At 35.0% G+C, this 15,858-nt stretch overlaps 1 protein-coding gene across 3 annotated transcripts in view; it reads right to left on the bottom strand.

Moving 5' to 3' along the window:
* The window catches only part of CAMSAP2 (calmodulin regulated spectrin associated protein family member 2), an 87,050-nt gene that overhangs the window by 33,487 nt on the left and 37,705 nt on the right, over nt 1-15,858 (bottom strand). For 2 of the 3 annotated variants that reach the window (XM_035891771.1, XM_009636196.2), the window contains exons 3-5: nt 9,013-9,174; nt 8,255-8,338; nt 1,538-1,570 (exon numbers count right to left, since the gene is read on the bottom strand). In XM_035891771.1, the coding sequence (XP_035747664.1) occupies nt 1,538-1,570; nt 8,255-8,338; nt 9,013-9,174 (279 nt within the window). The remainder of the gene's footprint in view (nt 1-1,537; nt 1,571-8,254; nt 8,339-9,012; nt 9,175-15,858) is intronic. The other variant, XM_035891772.1, reaches the window with a different exon arrangement.

The raw sequence follows: 15,858 nt of genomic DNA, 5'->3' as shown, positions 1-15,858 counted from the left end.
ATGAAACACTTGCTCTATGTAAAGAGAAGAGATAGAAGAGTGGTTAAACCGTTAGAGCAGCTTGAACCACTGCCTTCCTACTGTAATGAGTAGCACTTGGGTTTCAACTGTATCTCTATTAAACTAACAAGCTCTAAGCAATATAAATACCACTACTTCAAGTGATTTATGGACACCTGGCAGACAAATTGGACTTAGCTTTTCAACAGATTTAATATTTCATATTTGAATATAATTTTTATGCAATGGAAGAGAATCATTAGTAAACTAACACCTTAGGGAAAAAATGGAACAAACACATATTCTGAAATTCCTTTGAGGTAGCCACCTGATTTTGTAGAAATGAGACAAAAAAATAAAAAGTGCTTAAATTTCTGATCACGGGCAGCCCCCCCCCCTTTTTTTTGCATTATTCCCTCCATTTAATTATGCTATCTTAATTCCGAAACAAAACTAAAGGACTATACTGTGAAGAGCAGCGTATTTGTGTGTCACAACTCTAATAGATAGCATTATAGAGAAATTGCCTGTAGAGCATAAACTGTTATGAATTTGAATACTGATTAGTCTGCTGAAGACAGTGCTTTTAAATTGGTTTTCCAGGTAGCAAGTAATTTCTGTTGTTGCCTATATGCAACTGCTTTGTTACTTTTAATTCTCTTTGCAATGTATGAACAATATTTTTCTAGTTATGAAACGAGTATCTGAGGGACTGCTAGATCAGTTATTTGGTAATCCTTAGATCAAAGACAGATCAGCATTAGTTCTTCAGAATTCAGACCAGAAGTATGCAATTCTGCATATATCTAAACAGCTGACTATTTTGTTCCCAGCCAAACCTGTTGTAGAATAAACAATCCGAATGCATTTCAGGGGTGAATTACTATATTGTAGAGGAAAGTAATGATAATCCCAAAGTGACACAGCACAGAGAAAACAAACTTTATTGTTATTGCAGATCCGAACAGTTACTTTTTATTGCTGTTAGTGAAATTATAGTCTCACTAAAAGTAAACTGCTTTGGGTTACTTTGTGTGAGGAGAGATTAACAGCAGTCTTAAATCAGCTGAAAAATTAGGGAATTCTAGACAAATGGTGTAATGATTGCATATTATTAAAATAAATCAGAAAATTTTAGATTCCATGTAGCATCAGCAATCAAAAACTTTTTCTACAAGTCTCTTTAAAAGAGTTGGTATCAAATAGCATATGTTTACTGAAACCCTATGAAAAAGTAGTTTGCAAAAACCCTGATCATTTGACATTAGTTAATAACAGGTAGCGCTGCCTTATACAAACCCACAGAGAACTTAACTGCTTGAAAAGTAATTCCTTATCCAGCATCATAGCTTACATTTATTTTGCGCAGATTACCTTGCAAAGTAAGCTTCTGTATTATGCACACCTTTGCAGAGCAATCTCTGATAAAATTATCTTGTAGAGATAAATGAAATGAATGATTAGACCAGCATGACATGAACAAAGCCATTCCCAAAATAAGCTATTTCATCAAAGTGAAGCAGTTGGGCAAACTTACAGGAACCAGTTTCCAAAACCATTTGGTAGGAGACTTCAGAGGAAGCAGTAGGAAAAAAGAATAAAAGCAAAAAGCAAAGGAAAAAAAGGAACAATTTATCAGATTTCTTAAATTACTTTTACAAAGCAATTTTCTTTAACATTCCCAGTTTTGTATAACAGTGAATTGTAGTTTAATGGTAAGCATTAGTGCACTGTAACCTCTGCGTATTGAGCTGATTAGCAGAAACAACACTGGAGAAATATGTCTGCAGTCTTTGTAGATCAACATTATAATTTTCCCACAAGAACAGATAAGATTGTCAGATCAATGCAGTTTTATTTAACGCTTTCACACATCTAATGGTACCCTACATATGTAATCCGACTGAAGAATTCATTTGAGACTTGAGTCATGATATCACAAGTATCAAAATGAACTACAGCGGCAAACACAGGGAAGCAGAGAAGCTAAAGCAATGAAAAAAGGTATAAACACACTGTTGTACAGTACAACCAATTGCCGTGAAGTTTGCATTAGTTACTTCAAGCCAAACAGTTATGTTTATTACATTTAACAATGTCTTTAAACAATCATATGACAGTTTTCAGAACAACAAGAGGTGCAGGCAGTTATATTTTTGCAATGACAAATCACATTAGCATCAGCTGCATGATGTGCAATGACCTGAAATGTAGATGGAGTTTTAGCTACTGGCAGAGAAATGATCAGAACTGATGCATACAATTCTAAACTCATATGTGATCAAGAAATAAAACACCAAATTAAAAAGTTTTACAAATATAAAATTTGGCCTAAAAGCTTAATCCTAAGCACACTGAAGTCAGTGAATTTTTCTGTAACTCCATACACTAGTCTGGCATAATACTTATACTACTAAGAAAAAAACCATTGTGTAGCCGTATTATAAATACACATATAAAGCTTCACCACTCTATTGATTTCATTGTAGAAATTAAAAAAAAAATTCAAACCAATTACTGAAGTGCAGGAAAGAATTTTTTTTTAAATTACGAGAAATATTGTCTGGAAATGGTGAAAAAGTAGTTTTAAAACTACTATGGAAAAAACTGCTATGGAAGCTTTTTATTTTATGTAGTTGTTAAAATACTGTGCTTCTATAAAGACCTTAAAATAACAGTAGTAACGAAACAAAGCTTTTATGTAAGAAAGTTACTGTATGTGAAATGGTGTGTATTAGGAACACAACTATTCTCAACATTCTTCTCCTCCATTTAACTGGACTGTTACAGTGAAGAATCCCAAAGCCCCTAGAAAGAAATGAACTAAGAGATGCACGTTCATGTGTGGCTCTAGACATTTCAGTCACAGCCAACTAAAGCTCTTCTCCTCACTGAAATACTGTCAATGTATGGAAAAGTATATGAATTTGAATTATCTTAATTTTCAACTGCAATCAGGAATTCTAAAGCATATCATAAAGCAAGGTTTTAGGTAAATGGACTGAGATCAGACCTGGACTGCCTATTATCCTACTTAACACTGATAGGAACATTCTTCTTTGATTTATCAAGGCGAAGTGTATTTCAGACTTGGACTCAAAAGGTCCATCAACATCTATTTAATGATAGGCTGAAGAACTACTCTGGAAAAAAAGCACAAATTTGTTTTGATTCCAAAGGCCAGGTAGATGAGGTGCTTAGGGACATGGTTTAGTGGTGGGATGGCAGTGCTAGGTTAATGGTTGGAATTGATGATCTTAAAGGTCTTTTCCAACCTAGACGATTCTATGTTTCTATGACTAGCTCTCTGTAACAGTACAAACTGAACTCAAAACCAGCAGTCCAATACATATTTTTATTTGCCCGCTTGGCTGAAACTATGGTTGAGATGACTATGAATATACTTCAAGAGGCTTTAAAAATTTAAATTTTAAATTCAAACATACTAGAAAATTTATAAATATACACTTTGTAAAGGCACTTAGAGAAAAGAGGTAAAGAAAGGCTAAAATGTCTTGGACAACACAACGGGAATTCAATGGCTGTTGAATTGGCACTTGATATCAACAGGAATAAATTTTTTTCCCCTGGAACATTAAAACAAACTGAGCAGAAAATCCTGACTGACTTCTCCCAATGTTAAAAAACAAAACAAAAACCCAACCACAAACCAAACAAAAAAAACCCAACAGAACAAAACAGTCTCTCAGGTTGAGGGCTTACAATGTTACAAGATGACTGTTTAATACCCCCTAACAAAAAGTTTTAAGCATGATGATGATAAATTTAACTCAGTATAAATTCATCCTACAGTGCCAAAAAATGGTAGTCAAGCCCTTCATTAAATACTTGTTTCTGCTGTCTTCCTTGCACCATCACTTGTGTTCATGCAGCTGTGCATTAAATGCATTAATTGGATCAAGAAGCTGATCCTGCTGCAAACTGTTCTTCTTGACAGGTTAGCTTTTGCTAGCAGTGCAGATTTATGACACATTAAATTGAAAGTGGAACTATGGCGTTAGTGTTTTACCTTCACACAAGAAGTTGCACTGCTTAAACTAATTTTACAAAAAGTTTAAAGAATTCAGGTCTTGGATGAATACACTTACATTTGTTTCTTTCACAGAATTTGCATTGATCTGGCTTAAATCTGTTAAGACTGATTCAGTTTAAACTGCAAAGGCAGACAGAAAAATAACAGGTTTTTGAGAAAGCTTTGACTACATTGAAAATCAGTAGTTTAACCAGTGCAACTGTACATTCACTACATATTATTCAATGGAAGCCTGAAAACCAAAGCTATTCACTACAAAGCTCAAAATCCTAATTCTGAAAGAAGATGCAGAGACTCTACCAGAAAAAGATGAGGTTACCACAAATCACCGGCTGATCAAGATCCACAGAAGACTACCTGGAACTAAAAATCATACATACTCCTTCCTCTCTTATCTTCTACAGGAAGCTAGCAGCAGAAGAAAGTGAAGGAAAACAAAAGCAATCTCATAATCTGTTAATAATGGTTTTATCTATCCAGAAAGAGAAAATAGGTGTATTTTATCAGTTGTATCATTTATTAATGTATGTATATGATGTTTGCAATTTTTAGAAATGCAGAGATTTAGTATTTATTGCAAAAAGGCTCACCACATATTTGTAACAAGATAGTAAGGCATTAATTTCACAGGCTTGAGGAATATGCTGAAATTATTTTTCACAACTGATGAATTTATTGGTTTACCACAATAGGAAATTATAAAATAATTAAGAAGTCTATTCATGAACTTCGTTATGTACCTTTTAGGTACATAACTTTGCTGCTTCTTGGCCAGAAATTAAAACTAAGGAAAAGCTTTCCCTAATGACTAGAGTGATTTATTCTTCCCGTGTTCGTTTGGCCATCTCTCTAAATCAGCAGAAAAGGTATTCTTAAATTTAGTTCAGGTTCAAAACCTGACCACACCTTAGAAACTCTGAAAGTAAAATACCCAGAGCTGTTTGGCTAGAGCAGAAGGGAGATTGTAAAGTTTCTTAAATCTTAGAATGGAATCATCACCTCTTCAACTGCTAATTGTGTTGGTAACATGGAGAACCTAAATTACAAAATAGAGCCCCAACCTGACAAGGATGGTGGAAGATAGAAAAGAGGCAAAATAAAACATTCCAGTTCCCCTTCATGCTAAGTTTTAAAATACAAATAGAAGCAGCACTTAGAAGTTTAAAAACATCAAAGAAAGAAAATAAAACAATTTAATTGATGCCAAAAATTAAGCTAAAGCTGCAATAAGAGCAAAGAAAATGCTGTACTTAATAAGTATGTAGAAGTATAATTTAATTTTTCCATAAAATGGAAACCCGTGTAATAATATTGCTTTAGTTAATACAATGGCAGACTTCAATCTCCTCCCCACCTTTTTTAATTTAAGAAAATCTACTGATACTAATAATTAAACCCAGGCATAGCATGAAATGGAAAAGAAAAGAAAATCATACTAATTAGTATTCAGATAAAAAAATTATACATATTTCAGTAATACTCAAACCCGGGATAGGCATTTAGCTAGTTATTTCACAGCTTTGCTGACATATATGAGGTAGGGTCACTGCCATAAAGTCACGTCAGTGATTCTCTGCTCTAAAAAGAGGAATGCATGGACTGATGCAATATGGAGACAGATAATCAGGGTAAAACACCTGGGTATCTGGGAATAAATACTCGGAGCTGCTTGACAGGAGGCACATCATAATTATATAGAAACTCCTGTTAGAAACTTCGACCAACTTGATTTGATGCAATTGATGCATCCAATGGATCTGCTTCATAGTCTTCTTTGGAAAGCTAGCCTTCAGTGCGATCCACAGTTAAGAAATAAAAGGTTTAGTTCTGGTGTTTAATGCATTTCTAAATTTTGGATGCTTGCATGTGTGCAATCACCATTAGCTTTAGCAAAAGGAAGTGGAAATTTGGGAAATACTGAGAGGCATATGACAAAAAGAATGGCTGAGATTTCAGAGTAGTAAATTAGCCATCAATTTAATAGACCAGTGTTTCTCAAAGAAAACCTGGAGTTAAATAATCTGAATGAGCTGAAAATATGTTGCTGTTTTCCTGCATGCAAATAGTTCAGTAATTCAAATTCATTGAATACTTCAAAAATAGAGTTGACTGAATATTTCATATTCTAGACTTATTTTCTAGAAGCAGATTCCATTTTATTATTGTATTCACTGAAACTTTACCGTAGAAATGATATTTTGACTCATTATCCAAGTAATTTTATCCTCATTTTTATCACGTACTTAAATGTGAAGGATGGCTAATTTTCTAATAGCCTTTTTTTTTTTTTTTTAAAACCACACTCCACAATAAATTTACTGTCTGAAGAGACATCTAGGGGTCGACTGGAGCCTGAGGTTTTGCCCATGCTGAGATTTTAGCTAAAAACTATGCTAATACAATCCCCAAGCATGGAATACCTTACTCGACAATGTAGTTTATGCAGCTGAATCCCACACTGAGGCAAATAATGTAACATGTACCTGGGATAACAGTACTGAAAAATTCAACGTATAGAAGAGAAGGCCTTAATTACAAATTTTTCCATGATATAACGACTGTAGCATGATTTTTCTATTTTGCAAACGCATTTGTACGTTGGCCAACAGAACAAGACTCTGTGTTAGAGCTTCACAATTCATATGAAAAACACCACAAATGCATATACCATTCTTATGTAAATGTTTTATTCCATTGGGTCCATTTATGGAACCAGAATTACAGACTATACAAGTCTTTCAAAGGTTGATTCAAGAACGCTGACATTAAAGATAAATTATAAACTAAAAATTTTATCTTGCTAGTCATAATATTAAATGCAAACTATAACTACAAATAAACATTAATACATTTTTACAAATACAGATAATTTTATGGCATCGCTTTTATAATAATGTTCTCTCTGATATAACTTTGTTTACCATATTAAGGCTCTCATGCACTCTGGATTTTAAAAATTATTCTCAACTTTCAAAGTGCCCTAAAAAACACACAAAACTTCCTACTATTATTTTCAGGAAAAAGAAAAATCACTAGAGGACAGAGGATCTAAGGTTATCTCCCTGCCTCCTGTTTACTTTTTTTTATCTAAATTTGAGAAATTAATTTGTCAAGCACATCTTATTCTCCAGATTTCTATGATATTATCACTATTGAACACATTAAATTTTCCATATGTGGTTATATGCACGAGGGTCACACAACTATTGTAAAAAATATCATTTTCTTTTGCTGAATCACATACTTACTAATTAGCCTTCATCATTCCTTATATTTAAAAAGAAACCAGAAGTGCAAGGACATTAATTTCATTCATGCTTTTTGAAGCTGAGCTTCTGGTCTAGCCAGGTAATCCACAACTCCTCCAGAGCAGCATTGAAAACGAGATAGCTGCTTACAGGAAAACAGACCAGGAAGGGAACTAGGATTACAGCCTTGCATTACCTGGGAAACCTGTTCTGCATTCAAGTGCAGGGATAATACCAAAGGGTGTTCAAACTGATTACAATTTCCCAATAATAATTATACCACAATAGGATAAATGATCTCATTCTGAAGCAAGCAATCTTACACACTCTGAAACTGTATGCTATCCTTCCGTATTTTGATGGGCATAATGCTACTTAATTAACTGAGCTCCACAAACAAAAGGAAAAAAAAAATCCTGTTAGGAAAGGGAATCAAACATAATCTGTTTTTATTGTATATATAATAAAACCTGTAATCAACCAGTATTTTGGATCATAGCCAGAGCAATGCTTCCCATGATGCCACATACAGATTTATCTTTTGAGGTGCATGTAGAAGGAAAAAACATTAAAAAACATGAATAAAAATGTGGTGGTCTTTTTCATATCAGATTTGAGTATAGTTTTAATTAATTTGAAATTATTTATTGATTTTAATAAAATCCTTAGGACTAACATAACAGATGTTTCCTTGCTATCAAAGATTTATTTGCCAGAAAGGACAACTGGGAATAAAAACTGAACTCTGTTAGTGTTACATTTAAATAGATATTTTCATGGAAACGATAAAATTAGTAACAAAATGACTGAATACTAAAAGTTTACTTTCTTTAACAAGCAGTTAAAAGTTCAATGTCTACAAATGTATATTTACCTATACCTACTATAGGCAAGTAGTTTTTGTTTACAGATAAATGCCTCTAGTTTAAAATATTTTACCTCCTATGCCTACCTTTTGACCTCCTGCAGATTCTGCACTGTGATGCTCTTTCAGTTTTTGTTCCTGTTCCATTATGTCTTTCAAATGTTCATTTACCTAGAGACAAAATAGTTTATTCAGTGGTCTAAGAAATAAGTTATAGAAATTATAAGTTTTCAAAAGGTCTATAAATCACTACCACCACATTAGCTGAAAAGATTAAACAAATATTTCAGACTACAGCCCTGAAGCACAATCAGCAAATGTCAGTTTCAGATGCAGTCTGGGGTCACTAGTTATTAGCTTTACGTTGTACCAACTAACTGCCCCTTATTATGCTCGATCACATTTGATTAACGGTGTATCTTTGTTACTTGGTTTGATTATGCAGTCACGGTAGATCAATTCAAGCAAGATGTGTTCAAATACAAATAGAATACCTTGGGTTTAAATCATGATAAATTACACAATAAGATGACAACTCTTTAAAAGCCAAAAAGAGAGCCTCTAGCAGACATCATGGCATCTCAACATGACGGTGACTGCTAAGAGGTCGTATGCAATGCGTACTATAGTATTTTATTTAGACTTCCCATTTATTTGGTTCACATAACATTTAACTTATGTCTGCAAACTTTGCTTTTTATTATCCATACAGACTGTTCATTCATCTGCTGTGTATCAGACACAGTCTTGATATACCTACATACATACATACCCTACCTGTTCATCTCTAATCATACCATACAGATGACAAAGAAAATCACAGCTTGCTTTTCCAGTACTCATACCTTATTTATCCAATACATGACAGCATCCTCAATGTCATAAGGTAGATCTGTAGCTTGGAAGAAGGATGAATACTGCTGAGTGCAGGCAATCACTTTCTCAACGCTGACCATCTCTACAGTATATGCCATCATAAGAGTGTCGATCATAGCCAAGTGAGCACTCTACAAGGAGAAGCAGCAATACCAAATTAGCTTGCAAATCAAAAGATTGCTTTCTTACGTATCATTTCTGAATGTAGTCACAGACATGCAAAGACCAAAACTGTAAATGCTACAAGTTTTCCATATGGTTGTCAGTTTTTGAATGAAAGACAAATGAAGACAAACACACATAACAGATTTGAGAACACAATACAACTGCAAATTAAAATAACTTCTGTAACAAAATTAACACAAAAAAAAAACCCTAGAAATGAAAAGAATAAGCAATTTTAATGATTCAAGCATTGTATCACTTTAAACAGACCTAAAGAGATCTTTTAAATTTGTAACCCTAGCAAAAACAAAACCCCCTGCCTGATCAATGTTATTTGTACCAGAAATAAAAGCTGAGGTTGCCTGGTAAACATCACCATGAAAATGCTGCATTAATAAGTGGAAGTTTATCTACTTTTAAAGTCATAATCCAGGAAGAAGATTCATTTATACTAATCTTAAGTAAAAAACCCAACATGATAGAAAATATTTTTATTCTAGTAAACTCATTATCTTATGCAGATACAGCTATATATGCACAACTAGGTTTAAAATAAGCATATACTGATAAATAAAATATAGCTTCTGTTAAAAGAGGAGGTATGTTTCTCCTGGTGTTGCTATGTATTGAAAACTATTTCACAGTTTGTAATAATTAAAAACAAGCGGACACCACCCCCCTCAAGAAAACCCCAGCAAGAACAAAAAAAGAGGATGACAACCAGGATTTACATTAGATCCTTGTGACTGAATAAGAAAATGATGGTGGTTTGTAGAGGCAGTGCCTACAGCTAAACAGAGTTGTTTCCGCTTCATGCTAAGAACAGCAACAGCTTTTTAAGTATTAAGCAACATTTCCCACAGACCAGAACAATTTCCAAAGACAGTATTTCTTCAAACATTGCCTTTAAACACAGCTCATGAAGCAAAGATCCCAAACACTTGTTAACACCACCACTTCAATTCTATAAAAAAATATTCATATAAACATCTCACAAGGTAGCTATAACAGCCATGGCAACAGCAATGAACAACGTGAGTCACACAGCAATATGCCATCTAGTCGTTATAGTTAAGGCAGTACATGCACATCATTCATTCCAGAATTCCCAGCAGGAAAAAGATGAACAGATCCAGACTTTGTGCTGCTATTAGCAATTGTATCCCCGACGAAAGTGAGGATACTGGCCTCAGAAGCAGGCAGCAGCACATACTCATTTTTTTTATGAAGATAAGTTGCTTTGTTTGACAAAAAGAAAGCAAACTGTACTTACTTCATCTACTAACTAAGGACATTCACAATACTGTTCCTGACAGCTAATCTTCCTGGGACGAGCTTATTCTCTTTGGTCCCTGGATGTGACCGGAGAAGCCCATCTGCCACACACTCCATCCATGCTCCCAGCACTAGTGCAGCTAGGCTGGAAACCAGCGCCTCTTCAATCCTGTCACCATTGATTGAGTTATTCAGAATAAACTCCTCTCACCATAGTAATGTACCTTACAAATTTATTTACAGACCTTTAGTGGACACTACTGATACAAGCTCCTAGGTGTGAATGAAGGAAAGAGAGCTGAATTCTTGCCGTCCAAAGTATTTAAGAAGGAAAAGACAGAGTGTTGCCCATGACCAGTCTTCTGAGGAACCTGCACTCCAGTGTGAAATATGGCAATTCTATACATAGATACAAGAGTCACTCTTTTGCTGGCCCAGCAATGCAGTGCAGAGAAGGATTTCAGATAGAGTATCAGACTGACCAAAACCTTGTGAGGGATTGCAGAGCCTGGGTCAGCCATACAAATCCATGCAGTTCTGCAGGAGTTTCCAGCCCAGATTGCAGAAGGGTGGTTGAGCAAGTACAAAACAGGAAGGAAGAAGGGGAGACTTGGATTATCTCTGACATCCAAGGATCACTGCTCTAATGGTCTTTCCTTGCTATATCTTTGTTGCCTAGTCTGAATGGCACCTGCGTTACAACCTTGTGCCATTTCCAGTACCTCCCCAGAAAATGGAGATATTAGAATAGCAAGAAAATGCCGATTTGCTTTCTAAGAGGAGGTAGTGCACAGAACGTGCTTTCCAGCCAGATGTAAGAGTGGCCTCACACAGAGTGCTACCACTAGAGGTGTGCTAAGAGTCACCTGTGCTGATCCAGAACCGCTGGGACTGCCTGATTATTGGTTTCTCTGTAAAACTTGATCATGCCTATGAAGTGGATTGCCAATGGAGGGAGAAAGCCACTGAAGCGCTGCTAGAACTACCAATACGCTCAATGTATTATAAATACATTAGGAAAATTAAACTATTTACAACTAGCTAGCTGAGTCGTATTTTCAATGTTTCTAGCAAATTATTAATGAACTGCAAACTACTTAAGCAAACAGAGGAAACAATGAAAAGGTGGACCTTAGATAACACTCTGTACTACCAAAACCAAGTGTAATAAACTTACCCACACTGACTGGATCCATGTCACATCTCTGTTTTATATTAGCTATCAAATACAAGCATCTTCAGACTCTCAAAAGTGACTCCAAATTATTCACAATCCAGGCAGGACACTCAAAAGGAGATTTTTTTAAAAATAGTAAATAATAAAAAGAAGAATTCGAGTCAGCTTGCATCTATTATCATGAAAAGCAAACTATAAAATTGCTATTCTACCTAGTTAGCAAAATCAAACTTTATTTTATAAATAATCTCACTAATTAAAAAATTTTAAACTATAAACATCTCTGGATTTCCCCCCCAAAAAATTGCAAGCAACCAAATAAGCACATGAGATAACTTATACCTAAAATAGTTGTTTGTTTTGTTGGTTTTAGTTTGCTTGTTTGTTTTTTTGGTTTGGTTTTCTTTTGTTTTGTTTTAAAGGAGGTACAGAAAGAAAGAGAAAGCTCTTTAATTCCACATACAGCTCTACTGGTTTTCTTCCACTTATTCTGGAAAGAGTCAGACAAGCTGCATTCTTTAACATTTTTTAATTCACTATGCTCAACAAGAAAGACTAAACTAAAAACTGCACTACAAAAATAGTATCCTACTGTTCCAAATACAGCAGTTATGCTGATAAACCCCAAAGTTGTCTAAAAACCCAATTTTTAAAGTTCTACTGCTGGTAAATAAAGTTCCATTTTTTGTACATCTCTCACGGAACAGCATATTTTAAGCACAGCTAAGAAAGCAAGAGGGAGAGTTCACTTTTACTGGCCTGCTCCTCAATTATGACTGAATTATGATTCAATGTAGTGACCTTTCATATCTGACGGGGAAACACAGGTACCATTCTGAGCTGGGCAGAAACTAGGATGAGTTGCTCAGCAATGTTTTCTTTTCTCCGGACTAAGCCTGTAATAGAAATGCCTGAAGCAACTCCCCGGGAGCTGCTGATGACTGGCACCAAGACCATCCTCTAAACACTGCTCTTTCCTCCAAGATGTCAGCATTCTGACACACAGCATAAAAAGGCCCAGGCACGATTTCATGCTGTCACATACCTCCCACATCCAGAACTGCAGCTAGGCATATTTGAATAAGGAAGCATGATTTAAAAAAAAAAAATAATTATTTTTTAGAGAAATAATAAAAAAAAAAATCAGTAACATATTAAACAGAGTAGAATACAAAACCATTAGAGAATATCTTTAAAAAAAAAAAAAAAAATCAACACAGCAGCAGTGAACACCAGAGGAAGCAATACACTGTTTTGTCACAAAAGTGTTATGCAGAGATTTGGTTTAAGCCAATTAAAAAAAAAAATCTTTTCTTTCTTTGATCATTTCATTAAAATGGTGCAAAGTACTAAAGTCTTACACAGCACACTACAAAATATTAAAAAAAAATACAAAATGCTGGATTCTTAAAGGTATTTTATTTTCTAAGACACAAACATGGTTTTGTCTTTCCCAGCTACACCCTGCACAGAACACAAGAGTTTTAATTTACTAATCTTTGCAATCTCATGTAATTACTAGTTAGTTTCTGCCCTGTAATGTAGGTTCCACAGCTTTATTTTCTACTGCTGAATAGTTCAGTAAGAAGCTTAGTGAACTGTAGAAGAAAAATTATTCTGAGCATGACTGCTAATGCTTTCTCTGTCTGCCTAATCTTTGATTACGGAGCTTGCTCCACCTCCCTTGAAGAACTGCAAACAGCTTCATTAAGAAGTGTACTAAGCAAAATTTGTATATGATACTGTAGACACATATATTTATGGATAAATAACACATTATAGACAGCTCTTATATCATTACCTCCTACTAAGGATATTTCTCATATTCCATTAAATGGTATTCGAGTCAGGAGTTCTCTTTTGACCTGCCCCTTAAGGAAAATCATAGACAAAACCATTTCCCACTATGGTGCTCAAAGAAATGGGGAGAAAAAAAAAAACAAAACAGAGGATATAATTGTTATCCTTAAGCTAAGCTAAACAAATAAATATCTATCTCCGAGTCTTTTGTGTTTATTACATACAAGGAAGCACTAAGATTACAAATACGTTGAATATTCAGTGTATTCCTAAAAATAATTGACCTGTTAATGCTAATAGTAAATAACATTTCTTAAATTAAAACTGAAATTCACATTAACGTTCTGCCAGTATATACCATTTCTTAAATTAATGTTACATTTCCTCATATGATTACTACCAGAGATCGATTGTTATCAAGACAGAGCAAAGATAACTAGAAAGAAACAAAGCAAGAAAGAGAATTCAATCACTAAAAGATCATCCCCACAAAAACAACCACTGAGTCTGTAGCTGCTAGAAGATATTGATCATATGGAATAATCATCAGGACACATACTGAAGGAGAAAAGATGTAAAAACAGAGTTGCTGATATGCAGAATAAAAGAAAGATGGGAACAGCAGGTGAGGAAGGGATTAAACATACAGGAGAACTACAGTGAAAAGGTGTGCCAAGAGCACTGTGAGGATCTCCTCCTGTACCAGGCTGACCCACATCGCTGAATCTGGCTTTCTTGCAGATTCTGTAAACTATGCGGTTGGAAGAGGCCGTGTAGCTTTAGCCCCAAGGCACCCTTTCCCAAAGACCCTCCCCCTAGATAATCTGAGTCCCAAATGAATCTGTGAGCATAATGAGATACCACCTAAATTCCAAGTCTCAACTAAGAGTGGAAAAATGCAGAATTCCAGCTGAGATAAAGCACAGGCCAAGGCCTAATACTGCAGGAGGTGAGGAAGGAATTCATGATCAGAGCCAATAGGCGATAACTCTATTACAAACTTCAAAGCTATTGCTTCATTTCACCAACATTCATATAGTAGAATGAAGACAATTTTGATACTACAAAGGAAACAACAGTTTTAAAACATTTTGATAAACACAACGGGAAAAGTCTGAAGTAGTCAGTTCTACCCTGTTTGATGATTTTTTGACCCAATTCTTCTCTGGCCTCACACAATTCTAAAATAACCCCAGTTGCCTAGTTATTCATGTCCTGCAATGGATGTGGAATTACCTCCTCACTGCATTTTCATGAAGAACAAGCGCTTGGCTCTGATAAGATGCTTGTTCAGCAACAACGGGCATTACTGAGTCATGCTAAACACACAGCAGGTTCTGCAAGGTAGAAGAAATGGTTTTTACTTTCAATATTTGGTATATTTGGTTATGTATTTACTGTGTTTGGTTAACTTTTAAAATTTAGTAATCAATTACATGAACATATATAAAACAACATTATTTGACAGACTATACACATCTGACATGCGAAATTTAATTCACTTTAAAAAAAGGATTTGCTAAGTACAGAAACTTGCTGAGTTAAGCATTTTGACAGCACTTCCAAGTTCTTCTGCCTAAGGTTTCCTCATTATGCTTGTCAGGGAATTTATTAACTCAATCCTAACTAAATACTTAACAGAGATTCCCAGATTCTTCCTGAATCACAATAACAAAGTGAGACCTTGCCCCACTCCAGGTCATAGTGAAACAAAATACCTGCATGACACGCATTGGAATTGAGAACCAGCAAATGGTGCTCACCACCTTATTTTTTTGTCATGTTTTATAGTTTCATGTTACCTACTTTGATTTTTAGATGAATAAATAGCACCAGTCTCAAATTTCCCAGAGTATTTTGTTTTTGCAGATAATTAAGGATCACACCATCAAATCCTGTCCAGATAAACCAGAAACAAAAATCCCTTACAAAAACTTATATTCTGTTACATGTGTGTACTGTCTCCTTGCTCTTATGCTCTGGACATTTAAACCAAGAACAAGTGGTAATTATATAAAATACCATCTGAATTTCTTCTGTCACAACAATCCCCACTAAACTTTGAAGAATACAGGAGTGGGGAAAAAGAGAAACAGGGCTTTGGTTATATACCAACTATATCCATATACAAATAAAAAGTAGTTCTTTCTTCCTGACTCAGTCATACCTGCATAGTAATGACACTGAAAGCAGTAGTTAACTTCTCTGGCAGCTCAGCTAAGACACCTCCGGAGGCAGTTATCACCAGGAAGTATCCAAACCTGTTCATCTCAGAACATCTGCTGAAGGAACACAGCCTTAGGAGTGCTGGAGAACTACCACTTCCTCATGGAGATGCAAGAGCAGTGACAAGACAAGCTGGGTGACAAGACAGAATTTGGGGTGAAGAGTTCAGGTT

Source organism: Egretta garzetta, unplaced genomic scaffold (assembly GCF_000687185.1).
Source record: "Egretta garzetta isolate BGI_Z169 unplaced genomic scaffold, ASM68718v1 scaffold163, whole genome shotgun sequence".
NCBI classification, from domain to species: domain Eukaryota; kingdom Metazoa; phylum Chordata; class Aves; order Pelecaniformes; family Ardeidae; genus Egretta; species Egretta garzetta.
Note: the sequence above shows the minus strand (reverse complement) of the source record. Positions and strands in the feature narration are given on the sequence as shown.